At 43.8% G+C, this 13,866-nt stretch overlaps 2 protein-coding genes and 1 non-coding gene across 3 annotated transcripts in view; 2 read left to right on the top strand and 1 right to left on the bottom strand.

Annotated features, from left to right (window-relative positions):
* Positions 1 to 547: 547 nt before the first annotated feature.
* Positions 548 to 10,084, top strand: LOC126280362 (uncharacterized). Its single transcript, XM_049979760.1, has 3 exons — positions 548 to 654; positions 4,920 to 5,505; positions 9,926 to 10,084. Exons 1-3 carry the CDS (start codon positions 588 to 590, stop codon positions 9,933 to 9,935), a joined length of 663 nt encoding a protein of 220 aa, XP_049835717.1. The 5' UTR covers positions 548 to 587; the 3' UTR covers positions 9,936 to 10,084.
* The window catches only part of LOC126280330 (uncharacterized), a 20,989-nt gene continuing 17,009 nt past the window's right edge, over positions 9,887 to 13,866 (bottom strand). Inside the window, exon 2 of the mRNA XM_049979758.1 lies at positions 9,887 to 13,147. Within this exon, the coding sequence (XP_049835715.1) occupies positions 12,075 to 13,147 (1,073 nt within the window). The 3' untranslated portion in view covers positions 9,887 to 12,074. The remainder of the gene's footprint in view (positions 13,148 to 13,866) is intronic.
* Trnas-cga (transfer RNA serine (anticodon CGA)) lies at positions 11,757 to 11,831 on the top strand. Its single transcript has one exon. It is a non-coding gene; the product is annotated as a tRNA-Ser (tRNA).

The raw sequence follows: 13,866 nt of genomic DNA, 5'->3' as shown, positions 1-13,866 counted from the left end.
CCCATAGTGCTCAGAGCCTTTTGAACCATTCGAATAACATCGGGGAGAAGTTACAACCCTGTCTCACTTCCTTCCCAACCACTGCTTCCCTTTTTTCAATAGCAAATTCAAATTCGGTTTTCTTTTTAGTTGTCTTCTGTCACTCGGTACGGACCAATAATGAAGTTCAACAAATAAATTTCTATTATGTACATTTCTATATTTTCGATGGCCTATTCTATCTTTGTGATCACTAGTAAGCACCAACGGAGAGGTGCTACAGCGTCGGACTCGTGTAATCGTCGCCGATGTGTGGAGAGCGGAGAGGACAATGGATATTGGCAGGAGGCGTGTGATGTACGGCCGCCTCCCGGCTACGGCTCCGCCTCCCTCCCCAGTACCCCGAGTCGCTCACCCGGCCTTCGGCTCTCGTGCCGGCGCCGACGGATTCCGAGGAAACGCGGATGGGCTGCGCCAATTGTGATCGCACCGCCGACAATACATTACGTCGCCGTGACCTAACAGGTGGTTTTATTTGCAGCGAGCGCGGTGGTATCGGCCGGTATATATAGTGGCGCACGGCGGACCCGACGCCAGTGCAGACCGCGATGCGAATCCCGGTGGTGCCTCTGCTGGTGCTGGCGGCGCTGGTGGCTTTGGCCACCTGCCGACCCGGTGAGTAGCCCGCGGCCGCTGTCTGCTGCGATGCGTCTGCTCGACGACGCCATTCCACAGCTAGGCTAATCAGACGCTTATTCACTAGACTTCACACAAGGTGCAGTGATCTGTAAAAGCTATGACAGCAAACCACGAGTACTGTCAATGAACCTCCAACAGTGCACCGGCCCGAGTCTAATGTACAAATCATCTCCCATGTCGTACTTAATTGGCAGTCCATCTTCTTTCGTCACGGCCTTGTAGGACCAGCATCATCGATTGAAAATGGTTCAAATGGCTCTGAGCACTGTGGGACTTAACATCTGAGGTCATCAGTCCCCTAGAACTTAGAACCACTTAAACCTAACTAACCTAAGGACATCACACACACCCGTGCTCGAGGCAGGCTTCGAACCTGCGACCTCACCGATTGTATCTTGCACTTCTCCTCCCACAATTTCTTTATATTTTACTTACTCACTTACTCACTGGTCATACCGGACTCGAGAGTCCATTACCGCACCAACGTATTTTCGCCACCTGTCCCTGTCTTGGGCTATTTCCTTCCATTCACCTTCAGTACCTAGGCTCCTTAAATCAGCCTTCAAATTGTCCTACCATCAACGCCTCGGTCTCCGCACAGGACGTTTTCCCTCTAGGTGCCCTAACAGTACTCTGCGCGCTGCCCTGCCCTCATCCATTCGAGCGACGTGACCCGCCCATAGCAGCCTACGTGATTTAATAATACTGAGTATGTCAGGGCGTGAATAGAGTTCGTGAACCTCTTCGTTATGCAGTTTTCGCCACTCTCCGCTAGTATCATCCCTTTTTGCTCCGAAAATTTTCTCTATAATTTTGTTTTCAAGTACGCCAAACGTCTTTTCATTTTGCCCAGTGAGAGACCAAGTCTCACACCTATACAGCATAAGTGGTAGAATAATAGTTTTGTATATTCTAATCTTTAAATTGCTAGACAATATCCGTGATGAAAGTAATCTATTCAGTGAGAAGTAGTACGCATTTCCCGCCCGTAGTCTCTTCTTCAGTTCGGATTCAATCTCATTTCTCGAAGTGATATCCACGCCTAGATACTTAAATGTGTTCACTTTTTCAAACTGCATGTCTCCAACTCTTAACATTTCCTGATCTACTGCTGTTGCCATTCAAGTAGTAACCAGGTATTTAGTTTTGTCTTCACTTATCCTTACACCTACATCTTCACTAGCTTCGATTAACGCATTCGCATTTGCTGTTACAGATTCTTTCCTATCGCTAATGATGTTTAGATCATCTGCATACCCTAATATCTTAATATTTCCATTTAACTCCACACCCTCTGAATTATCTGCTGCCATCCGTACATTATATTCTAGGACTAAATTAAAAAGTAGCGGAGAAAGGGCATCTCCCTGCTTAAGTCCTTTCTTTATTACAAATTCTTCTGACTCCAATTTCCCCACGAGTACTCTACCTTTTGTGTTTTTCAAACTCGCTTCTGTAAGTCTAACATACTTCTTTGGTATTCCAAGTTCCTACCTACCTACCTAGTATTTCACCTACTCTTTTACTCTTCTTTCGAAGACTTGAGTACTCCCTTATCTTCTCAGCTCCACCGGTTCTCTCCATTCGTTTCTTGTACCATTCTCTGCCGTAGATCCGAGTCCTATAAGTCAGAATGAACTTGCTACTCCAGTTTTCTTTCCCTTTCACCTCGATCGCTAATGTCGAACAGTTCTTCCTGAGTTTAACAATCTAATTGGTTCCTATCTCTTCTCTTGCCGTAATCTTTCGGCCATCCTGTCTGTGTTAATCTTGATCATATGTCTCGCAGACCTTTCTTTTTCAATCTAATTGCTCTTGAAATTTTTGTCATGCTCTTGTACAGTTATTCCCTATGTATTCGCAACCATCTTCCGGAGTCTCCTTTGGGCGTCAGTATTCAGTATTTTCTCATTATTTTTCTCTCTTATTTCTATTAATTGTTCCGCACTATATATCATTCGCATATAGAACCTCATTCTCCACCGTTGCCTCGGCGTGTGAGATCCTTGCGTCCGTAGAAATGCAATTTTTACGGTGTATGTCTCTGCTGATACAGAAGACTGACGTTATCTTCTTTACCTGTCCATTACTGATTCCACTGCTACTGTTTCTTCACGTTATACTAGGCAGGTCAAATGCAAGGACTGCCCCAAACAGCTGTTGTGGAGGCCTACATTTGACGTTATTTTGCACTATGACACAACTTGTTTTCTTCCACGAATCTACTAAGTTTCAACGTGTTCGGAGAAAAAACTCGAGAGTCACAGCGAAAATATTTGAATTTAGAGTCCAACACATCACCATACCTCCCCATAACCGTCAAAAGTTGCATGCAACTTATTTTTTTAAATTAAAAAAAACAACAATTAAAATGACGCTTTCGAAATTTCGTTGAGACACAAACTGCATAATATTCTGTAATCTTTTTGTAGAATCCTCTGACTTAGGTTCCTACATCGATCCGATGATGATTGAGTGTCATGTTTGCTCTGATACTATGCTTTAAAGAAGAGTCACGGAAAAACTGCTGTGAGACGTTTTAGTTAATCAGCATGGGTGAGAGTACGACATTTATTCTGTACTGCAGGACAATACGTTAATTACCACGGCTTCAAGCACTCACCCTCCAGAACGCCCACCAGTTTATAAATCTCTGACGTTCGACTACTTGTGAAAAATGTGATTGTACAAACCTTGTACACAACGTTGCACACTCTTAATAACAAAAATTTTCTGTCAGATTTATTTACTTATTTGTAACAGTAGGCTTCCACCCGTCTTTGGACGTTCATAATTTGATTTTGTTCTATTAGTACACCAGTAGTATCTTGTTTTGCTTACACTGTAGCAAGTTGCAACTGAGAAGACTGCTGCATGGATGTTCTTCCAGAAAACGACGACTACAGCTTTCGTGGCGCACTGGTAGCAACCGCAACTAATCCAGTCTGGAGAGCAAGCGCTTTGGGCGTTTCTCCGTTCAAGGAATCCTCCAGAACCTCACTGCACGTGTCACTAAGCAAGGGGGCAGCTTTAGTATTCGCTACGAAACACAGTGTCAGTTAGTCAACAACAGGATTCGTAGCTCTCTGTCGTGTCGTGTGACTAGGGCCTCCCGTTAGGTAGACCGTTCGCCGGGTGCAAGTCTTTCGATTTGACGCCACTTCGGCGACTTGCACGTCGGTGGGAATGAAATGATGATGATTAGGACAACATAACACCCAGTCCCTGAGAGGAGAAAATCTGCGACCCAGCCGGGAATCGAACCCGGTCCCTTAGGGTTGACATTCTGTCGCGCTGACCACTCAGCTACCAGGGGCGGACGCTATCTGTTGCAGAACGAAAAGATGAGGTATACAAGGGAGGCCTTCTGGAATCTGGGAGGTATTGGTAGATACAAAGTGAATGTGTCAATGAGTAGGTAAGCCGTGTCTGCATAGTTCAGGCGATAGGAGCATTTCTTCGTTTCTCAATAATTGCACGGTCGCAGGTTCGAATCCTGCCTCGGGCATGGATGTGTGTGATGTCCTTAGGCTAGTTAGATTTAAGTAGTTCTAAGTTCTAGGGGACTGATGACCACACATGTTAAGGCCCATAGTGCTCAGAGCCATTTGAACCATCAATAATTGCAAATTCTCTGTCACCACTCAAAAAGCCGTGCACACTCACCAAAAGGTTGGGAGTTACCTCTTCAAATCATCTGACGCTTCGTCCTTGGAAGTCCATTGGGAAACACTACTTGGAACAAAAATCATACGCCACCTAGAAATAAATTTTTGAAACATTTCCTCAAGGATTTGACACTCGGAGCAAGTCTAGAGACATGGAACCTTTCCGTATTTCGCAACGGTACACGTATTTCTTAATCGCGATTTTCCTACTTTTCGCAGGCAACATCCATATCATTATACTATTTTAATACAACTATCACGATATATTCATTACTCTACAGATTCAGTATATCTGAACAAATTGTACAGACAGCGTGTCATGTCATTGGGTCTTCATTGACTTCATCTGTACCGATCATTCACTTGAGTACATTTAATTCGTTTTGTATATACAGCCGTTTTCAATATAAAAGCTATGTTTGGTTCACTTTTGTATGTCTCGCCGCCGTACATTAGCACAGACAGACAAAGCAAACAATACTTTCTCTGACTAACTATGGATAATTTACCACTCATGCACAAATATTGCCCGATTGTTCACATGAATTCCTAAGGTAACATTTCTGTCCACAGCGGAAGACAGCTCGGTGCACGATGCTGTCCATTCGCTGCTCCGAAAGAAGAGGACAGTCTGCAAAATTTGCATCTCCGGAGAAGGCGGGGGAGGCGGTGGATTCCCTAGCGGAGGCGGCGGAGGAGGAGGCTTCCCAAGCGGAGGAGGCGGCTTCGGTGGCGGCGGCGGCGGTCGTGGCGGAGGAGGATTTGGAGGTGGCGGGCACGGTGGAGGCGGCTTTCCTGGAGGCGGTGGAGGTGGTGGATTCCCAGGAGGCGGCGGTGGTGGATTTCATGGCGGCGGCGGAGGCGGATTTCCCGGAGGTGGCGGCGGCGGCAATTACATCGGAGGCGGTGGGGGCGGTTTCCCCAGCGGTGGTGGCGGGTTTGGTGGTGGAGGTGGAAAGTACCCTGGAGGCGGAGGCGGTGGATTTCCCGGTGGTGGTGGCGGCGGCGGCGGCTTCCCTGGCGGTGGCGGCGGCGGCGGCGGCTTCCCCGGCGGGGGTGGCAGCGGCGGCGGAGGTCGTGGCTGTTCCAGCTGCGGCGGCAATTCGGGGTCGTACAGCTCCTCCTCCAGCCAATCTTCCAGTTCCAGTTTCAGCGGAGGGTGAGCTCAATTCTTCTACTTCCTAGTCTCACAGTCCCATTGCAAGGGATCGGTTCTCGTAATCTTGAGGCGTTATTTGGTTTGTTGATATGCAGTTTTGTCGAACATACCCTTCTTCTTCATGACCTTTTGGGCAACTGACAGTCAGATGACGACATATCTGACTTTCGATCTATTAACTGTTGTGATGGGAAAGCTTTTCTTGACAGCGAAGTCATCTGTTTGCTTAAAGTGGTTATACGAGCCTGGGTTCTGCAATCTTATGTCTCATGGGGTCTATTTTGAAAATACCCCTTGTGAATTCATGGTGGGCTTTATCTGTAAAGGTGACTTTGTATTCTTTACTGAATGCAAGTTTTTCTCACGTCTATTCTTTGCTGTTTATTCCTCAGTACCATGCCTTACCTTTCGTTCAGTTGGGTATTTCCAATACTTCATTATGCATTCCAAAGTATGGTTACCCAACCTGCGTCAGTAGCTCTGTCACCTGCTTCTGTATAGGTGAAACTATTAAACGTTGGTAATCTAGTTCATTCGGCGCCTAAACGGAGAGTGTCCATAAGCGACAAGGGTACTATCAGGAATGCCCCAGGGAAATTTGATACAACTTACACAAAATTTCTGTTTGGTGTGATGAATGGCAGCTAGCTCTGAATGTAGAAAAATGTAAATTAATGCAGATAAATAGGAAAAAACAAATCCAAAATGATCGAATATGGTAATAGTAGCGCGCTGTTGACACAGTCACTTCGATTAAATATCTGTGCGTAACGTTTCCAAACGACTTGAAATGGGATGAGCATATAAGAAATGTATCAAGGAAGGTGAATGGTCGACCTTGATATATTGAGCGAATGTTAGGAAAGTGTGGTCCACCTTTAAAGATGATCGCTTTTAGGACTCTAGCGCTATCCATTGTTGGGTTCTGTTCGAGTATTTGGGATCCTCAAGAGGTGGGATTAAAGGAAGACATCAAAGCAATTAAAAGGCGGCTGCTAGATTTGTTACCGGTAGGTTCGAACAACGCGTGGGTATTACAGAGACGCTTCGGAAACTCAAAAGGGAATCACTGGAGCGAAGATGACGATCTTTTCGATGAGCACTATTGAGAAAATTTAGAGAATGCCATTTGAGGCTGACTACAGAGCGAGTCTACCGCCGCCAATGTACATTTCTCTTAAGGACCCCGAGTGTAAGATTGGAGAGACTAGGGCTCATACGAAGGCACAGACTCGTTTTCTCCTCGGTTTATTTGCGAGTGGAACAGAATGGGAAATTACTAGTAGTGGTACAGAATGCCCTCCGCCAAGGGCCATACGGTAGCTTGCGGAGTGGGTATGTGGATGTAGATGTAGATCATCGGGTACGTTGGGACTATGAACAGGGTTGCGATTCGTGGTTGTTCTGTTGTAGTTTAGATGATACGCATGAAAGGACCCCCTAATGTGATTTTCAATTATTACAAGCTTGCCTAGGGCCGAGTAACAAAAAAAGTATGAAACCCCACTCCCATCTGCGTAAGCTGTCAAGACTATCAAGAAGCGCGTGATTAATCGTTAGTGAGATTATCATGCCTTCCCCAATAAACAAAGAAACTGATTTGGATCGTGCTGGGTGCAGAAATAACGATGTATATTTTCATTGGTCCAAATAAGCTACAAAATGAGTTTCACAGCCTGATACTTTTAGGGTTCTTTATTGTTATAATTCAAGCAAATATTCTATTTAAATAAAAAAACTGTCATGTTTATCCCAAATATAAGGTTGGAGCTCTATAGTTTTTGTACCTACCTTTCCTTTTTAATTTTCTGGTGCCATTCGCGTAATATAGTAATTTATTTACATACTATCTGGTGCTCGTTCCCTGAAGATTTTTTTAGCCTTATAACACACAGATTTTCAAATGTTGTGAATATCTCTGTCATTAGTCATTGTAACCTCTTCTTCACTCGAGGTAGAATGCCTATGTATGTTCCGTCTTCACTGAAGCCTTCAGTTTCTCAGTCTGCCTATATCTCTCTTTACTAATGATCTATAAAATATTTGTTTAACCATTTAGTCTTGCCCCACCCGCTTGATAAAAGGTTTCTTTTTTATATATGCATGATTTTTTTCATTCATACGCTGAATACGATGTCCCTTCTATCTTGATCATCCCAAATAACTGTTTGCCTAGAAACAATCGACTTCAATTAAAGGTTACTGAGAGTACAAGGTACATCAAGGAAGAGAAGATCCAAATGCTCGTCATCCACAGAGATTGTAAGCTGACATAACAGTAATTGCAATAGTGTTTTCTTTGTGTTTCCAGTTGTTTATTGTTAGTTCCAGCAAGTGGTGGAGGTACGTTACTTCTCGTTCCTGCTCTGGAATCTCAGTCAGTTCTGTGTTGTGTTTTTAATAACTTCAAGTTTAGGTGAATGGTATTCTGCGATATGTTTTTAACAGATCTTGCGGAGACGAAGTGGATTATCGAACAAAAAGTATAGTGCACTATTTAAGAAAAGATCTACTACTGTTCATATCTAGGTAACGAACAAAGTTACGCGAAAGACAGCCATGTTGGTTAGTATCCCACTAGCAGCTAAACATCTGATTCATACGTTTTTAATTTGGTTCTCGACAAAAAATAACTTGGGGTGGTCATGGTAAAATGGATCCCCTGCATACTTACTTCTTCCCTTGTAATGTTGTTGTGCATTAATTTATCTCTGAAAGTACACTTCTTTACTTCCCGTAAAAAATCCATTTCATTGGACTGTTCTCTTTTCTAACATTTATTCAGTGTCCAGGATTACCATCCGTATGTTATTATAGGAGCATCCATTATTTACAATTTCTTAGTTTGTACCCTTTGTCTTATTATCTGTTCTGTGCATTGCCCCAGAAATCTTTTTAAACTTATTTATTACTGACGTCGTTTTGAAATGTCAGAGCTTCACATCTTAAACAGGCGGCACGCATTCTATTGGTTGTAAATCTATTGCTTTTTGGAATGTACTGGAGATTTTCCTTTAAAGGTTATCACTAGGTAACCATTTTTTGTTATTTTTTTTAACTGAAATTTTTAGATGATAGTTCTTACATGTTCGATGCAGGCAATGAATAGCAAACTGAAGGTCGTCTTCTGACATTTGTGCCATCATTAGGTCGTTAGCGAAGTATATTTGTGTGTGTGTGCGTGTGTGTCCTCTCATTCTTAAGGTGAGCTAAAAGTCTGAATACAAGTTTTAAAGTATTTACGTTTTGTTCTTTTTTAGCAGACGATAATATCTATAGAAATAGTAGAAAAACAACAGAAAATCTGAGATTTATAGGAAGGTGGACTAATATACAAACGAAGTTTTACAACGTTTCTTTCTTATTGGGATATGAACATCGATATCAGCAAAAACATATTAAACTTAAATAGCTGTGATATTGCAGAATAATCATCCTGTTGTTGAAAATCTTCAATTTATTTTATGAGAGTAGCGATGACTTAGTAAATGACAAACGTTAAATAAATAGGCGGGAGAGAGTTAGGGACTTGGTCTCTTGAAGAGAAACCGAAGTTTTAGAAAGTATATTTTCCAAACACAAAGTTATTTCGTAACCTGCACGTAGGTACTGCCATAGAACTTACACAGAGTATTATACAAAAAGGAGGAAGTAAACAGAACAGCCTAAATTCTCAAAAAAAAAAAAAAAAACATTAAATTTTCTTGTCTGAATAGGCTGTAATTTTAAGTCAGGCTAGAGTATCATCATATAATATTAACGCATAAAGCCCCGTTGGACTCGAAATCATAAAGTACAAAATCTACTTGAGATTAAGAAAGAATGAGTAGAAGCAAATAGCCACTGGGTTTTTAAAAAACCAGTCCGTAATATACACGAAGTGATTTAGGTGAGCCGTGGAAAGGTAAAGCTGGATGGCTCCACTGGAGTAAGACCGCTCCCCCGGAACGTGAGACCAGCGTCACTTCACTTTCTAGGTGTGTGATTGTATTTTTGTTGGCTGTAATTGAAGTCAGCCTGTATCTCCATTGTTAGTAAAACTGTTCGTAATTCGACTGAATCAACGTACAACTTTTTTATTTGGGCAGGATGTAATATATTACGCAATGTATCAACAAACCATTGGCCTACAAGTTGCACTACTTGTACTGTCGTAAAGAATAGTGAAGAATTCTAGTGCACGTGTATAGTGTGAGAACACTGGAGTTGGAATACTTACTCAGGGACAATTGTTTGTCAGTAACGCAGATCGACAGGAGACAGCGCCCAGAGACTGCGAATTACATCCATTTTACTTCTTTTATTTCACATATTATAGATTGTGGTCAAGAGAAACAGGCTAATCTAAGTTTTAGCAGTTTAATAATCAATGGAAAAGTACTATTTTTAATAATAATTTTATTTGTTTCTGTTTCAACAGGCATGGCTAACCAACAACTTCTGCACTAACGTCGAAGATGAAACGACAAAACATAAATTAAGGAATATTTTATTTGTCATCAGATAACGAGTAAAACAATACATAAACTGTCTGTAAATGAAATCAAAATTAAATAAAACTCCGATTTATACATTCATATTCAAACCGTAGTTATGAATAAATTACACTGATGCCAAAGCTCTTCTAAGAAAGTTGACTCTGGCCTGTGATGCATCCCCAAACTTACCCTTTCCACAATGTCATACCTATATTATCACATTCTTATTATTATTTCAAATAAAGATGCTGTCAAGAGCGGGAAGCTAAACTGGCCTGACATAAGACCATCTAAAAATTCAAGAACCACCTGAGGGTGATCATTGCTTTCTGGATCATAGCATCAGTCTACAATCAATACAGCGGAAATGTAACCCACTGAATCGTTCAGATAACTCAAAAATACTGCACGCGCAGTTATAAAATAAAGAGTACATTACTTAGCAAAATGGCCTCTTGAAGCATCTAGATTTCAAAACATGTAGAATGTGACTTTGAAGTCATATTCCAAAATGTGAAAGAAAATACAGCTACGAAATATGTGCAGTGTAATCTACAAGTCGAGACACATTGTTATGAGCACCTGCCAGATGGAACAGGAAGCATTGAAATTAAGCTGGGGTGAATACAGAAGAGGACAGACGGACTATCTGTATGCATTGCGATCACTGCCACCGTGGCCACAGGAAGAGATTCATGCGCATTGAAAAAATGGATAATTGTCAGCCTGCAAGTCGAGGGAAGGAGTATTACTCAACTGGTGAAGTTTGATTCTTTCCCGTGTGTTTATGTGGTGAAACTGAAGCGTGACTCCAGTAATGTCATCGTTGTATCAACTGCGGAAACTCACTTGGTATTCACGTGACGCATAAAACTTGGCTACAACGGTATGGGAAGGCCAGCTACCATACTTCAGTGGAACAGCTTACAGTCCATATATGGTAGGGATTAACCTGACACAAGTCTACTTTAACAATTTAGTAAAACTTGTAAATAAAGGTTCTACGATGCCCACACTCACGTTAATGATGCTGCATTGACGGATAGAATTGAAAGTGCTCGAAGATATAGTCTTATTTGTCGGTGAGGTGTAATATTGCCCCACTCAAGTTTGTTGCTTCATAGGATGGTTGGAAGAGGTAGGAGAACCAGCACTCGTATCCCTTTCTGATAGATCGTTAGGCGCTCAGGGCAGTGATATGGTCCAGAAAATGTTTAATGGCATTCTCAGGGTCCATGTGGAAGGCACTCTTGACTTATTAACAGACTGAGTGCATTCCATAAGAGTAATAGAATATAAGATGATGTGTTTTACGACGCTACCTCTATTACAGGCAACTGGCTGGAAGAGGACTCTCAACATTTCATACTACTTCGCTGTTGTCTGTGGGACCACGTACTAGCAGTATGAATCCTCCGCAACAGCCCGTCCCCCTTCCCCCCCTCCCCGCCCCACCCCCAAGTAGCTGTTGGAGGCGTTGCTACACAGCATAGTTCCACAGACCACTGCAGTCCTATCAGCACTACGTTGCTGAATGAAATTGTTAGGTTAGGTTAGGTTAGACTCTGAAACGGAGTGTGTGCTGATATGAAACTTCCTGGCAGATTAAAATTGTGTGCCGAACCGACTCGAATTCGGGACCTTTGCCTTTCGCGGGAGAGTGCTCTACCATCTGAGCTACCCAAGCACGACTCACGACCCGCTTCTGTGAAGTATGGAAAGTAGGAGACGAGGTACTGGAGGAAGTAAGGCTGCGAGGGCGATCGAGAGTCGTGCTTGGGTAGCTCAGTTGGTAGAGCACTTGCCCGCGAAAGGCAAAGGTCCCGAGTTCGAGTCTCGGTCCGGCAAACGGTTTTAATCTGCCAGGAAATTTCATTACCTTACTGATAATGCAAACGCTGTGTGAGCTGCAGACACCAGTTACTCCATTACTAGAAGATGATCGTAAGAATGTGACTCGGCGGCTTACTTTCACCAGCCAACATGCGGTAATTGAATGAAACTCCCGGGTCTCTGTTTGTCTTAACTACGAATGCGGATGGAGAGCTGAGCCCTGGTGTACCGACATCATATGGGCTGATGAATCGGCACCTACTGTCTCCTATCTCTTCCGTTGTCTCGTGTGGTCTTGCACTTGCCATCGACGCACGACACGCCAGAGACATGTCCAGCTGGGTCTACAGCAAACGAAGTGGAGGAATAGTGTGTTTCAGGTCTGTTGACCGAGGGTAGTCCTCCGCGGTCAGCCAGCGGTACAGTTGCAGCAGCCGGGGGCGGTCCTGATGCCTGTCCACCGCTTTTGTCGCCCACCTTGTGGCACTTGCCATCAGTGCAAGAGACGCCACTCACTTCCCCTTGCGGATTAACCAGGTACGACCCCGAGGACGTGTGCGCCGGAGAGCCCAGACGGTCAACCACCTCCTTGTGGGACACTATCGTCCCCCCGCCGGGAGAAGTAGACGACGAAATGGAGCTTCCGTGGAACTCTCCCTGGACGGGCGAGCCTCCACCCGCAGTTATGATGGAGCCTCCCGCTGCTGCCCCCGAGAACTGCGATGAGGAGGAATCGGGCACATGAACTGTCGGCGGACTTCCTGCTGGATGGTGGACGGGGAAGGCGGTGGCACTCTGCAGTGTCTGCGCGAGCCTGTTCTGCAGCTCCTGCAGTTTCATGCTCAGAGCCTGCAGGGTGTTCAGCACGTTGTTCAGCAGTTCTGACTGCACAGCCTTGCCGGTGAGGTAGCCGTTGCGATCCGCAGCGGCGCGCCGCCTGCGCTCCTTGAGACGCTCCTTCTTGCACTTTTCATCGTAGCAGCTGAAGCCCGAGAGTCCTCCCTTCCGGTCGAAGAAGTAGGTCCCCGAGGTCCTGTGAGGTGACGACCCCGTTTCTCCCGAGACCTCCTCGTGCGATAGTACACCCTCGCCGTCCGAAGACGTCGCTAGAAAGCTGCCCCTGTGGTAGGTTCCGTGGCCTAAACTTGCAAACCTCTCTCCCAGTTTCTCAATGTCGTCGAATGAAGGCTTGCCTAGGGACGGTAAGGAAGACAGTAGACTATGTATTTGCTTGCCTATGTTCTCAAAACTGGTATCTACTTTAGGGCTCTCTCTCTTGAATCTTAGTGGAGCAGGACGTCCCTCTACGGGGCCCCTCCTTCCGGCGAAACCTGAAACAAATATTGAAGATCATTTCACTCTGTAAGTAAGCACAGATAGTAAGCTTAAACGTTTATTTATCCTTAATGACGCCGGAATCCTCCGACACATATAGGGGAAGCACAGATAATCATGGTCTGGAACGACCAGGAGACAATGTTCGACGCAATATACGATGCATCAACAAAGTAAAATATCAATGTGAAGTAAAATGTAGCGACCTCTAGATTTAGGAACTTTTTAAACAAAACGCAGATACGGAAATCTAAAAGGAAAAAAGTATCCCTATTGTTGAAATAAGAATATTATTAATACTTTTTTGCAAATCAAACTGCCTTTTCCTGCTGCTACTTATTTTATTTATCCCATACTCGTTTCCTCTTCTCCTTTTCTAAGCTGATCTGCGTTTCCTCCCATCTGGTCTGGAGGTCGCACTACCACTTTTATCACTGTTCTATATTTACATCTTTGTATTTTCACCATCCACACATTGTTCACCATGTTTCTCACTCTTTCTTGTGGAGGACTATCGTTCTTCTGTCACTTTATACAAAAATTTCGTCGTACACTTATTTTCACGGCGTTAAAGGCAGTTTGATTTGCAAAACAAATATTGATATGCTTGCTGCGGAGGATGACCACACAAACAAACTTGTTAAGAATATTATTACATGCTGACTCTGGTATATCATCAACAGAAAACCAGACAGACGTAGAAGATTGTAGAGTG

The sequence above is a fragment of the Schistocerca gregaria genome, chromosome 1 (genome assembly GCF_023897955.1).
Source record: "Schistocerca gregaria isolate iqSchGreg1 chromosome 1, iqSchGreg1.2, whole genome shotgun sequence".
Lineage (NCBI taxonomy): Eukaryota > Metazoa > Arthropoda > Insecta > Orthoptera > Acrididae > Schistocerca > Schistocerca gregaria.
The sequence above is the reverse complement of the archived record's forward strand: the minus strand, read 5'-3'. Positions and strand labels throughout refer to the sequence as shown.

Bases quoted from the DNA above. Each gene is read 5' to 3' on its own strand.
- LOC126280362 (XM_049979760.1), top strand. From the start codon at position 588: ATGCGAATCCCGGTGGTGCCTCTGCTGGTGCTGGCGGCGCTGGTGGCT. The intron at 655-4,919 runs GTGAGTAGCCCG...TTCTGTCCACAG, and splicing joins TTTGGCCACCTGCCGACCCG to CGGAAGACAGCTCGGTGCAC.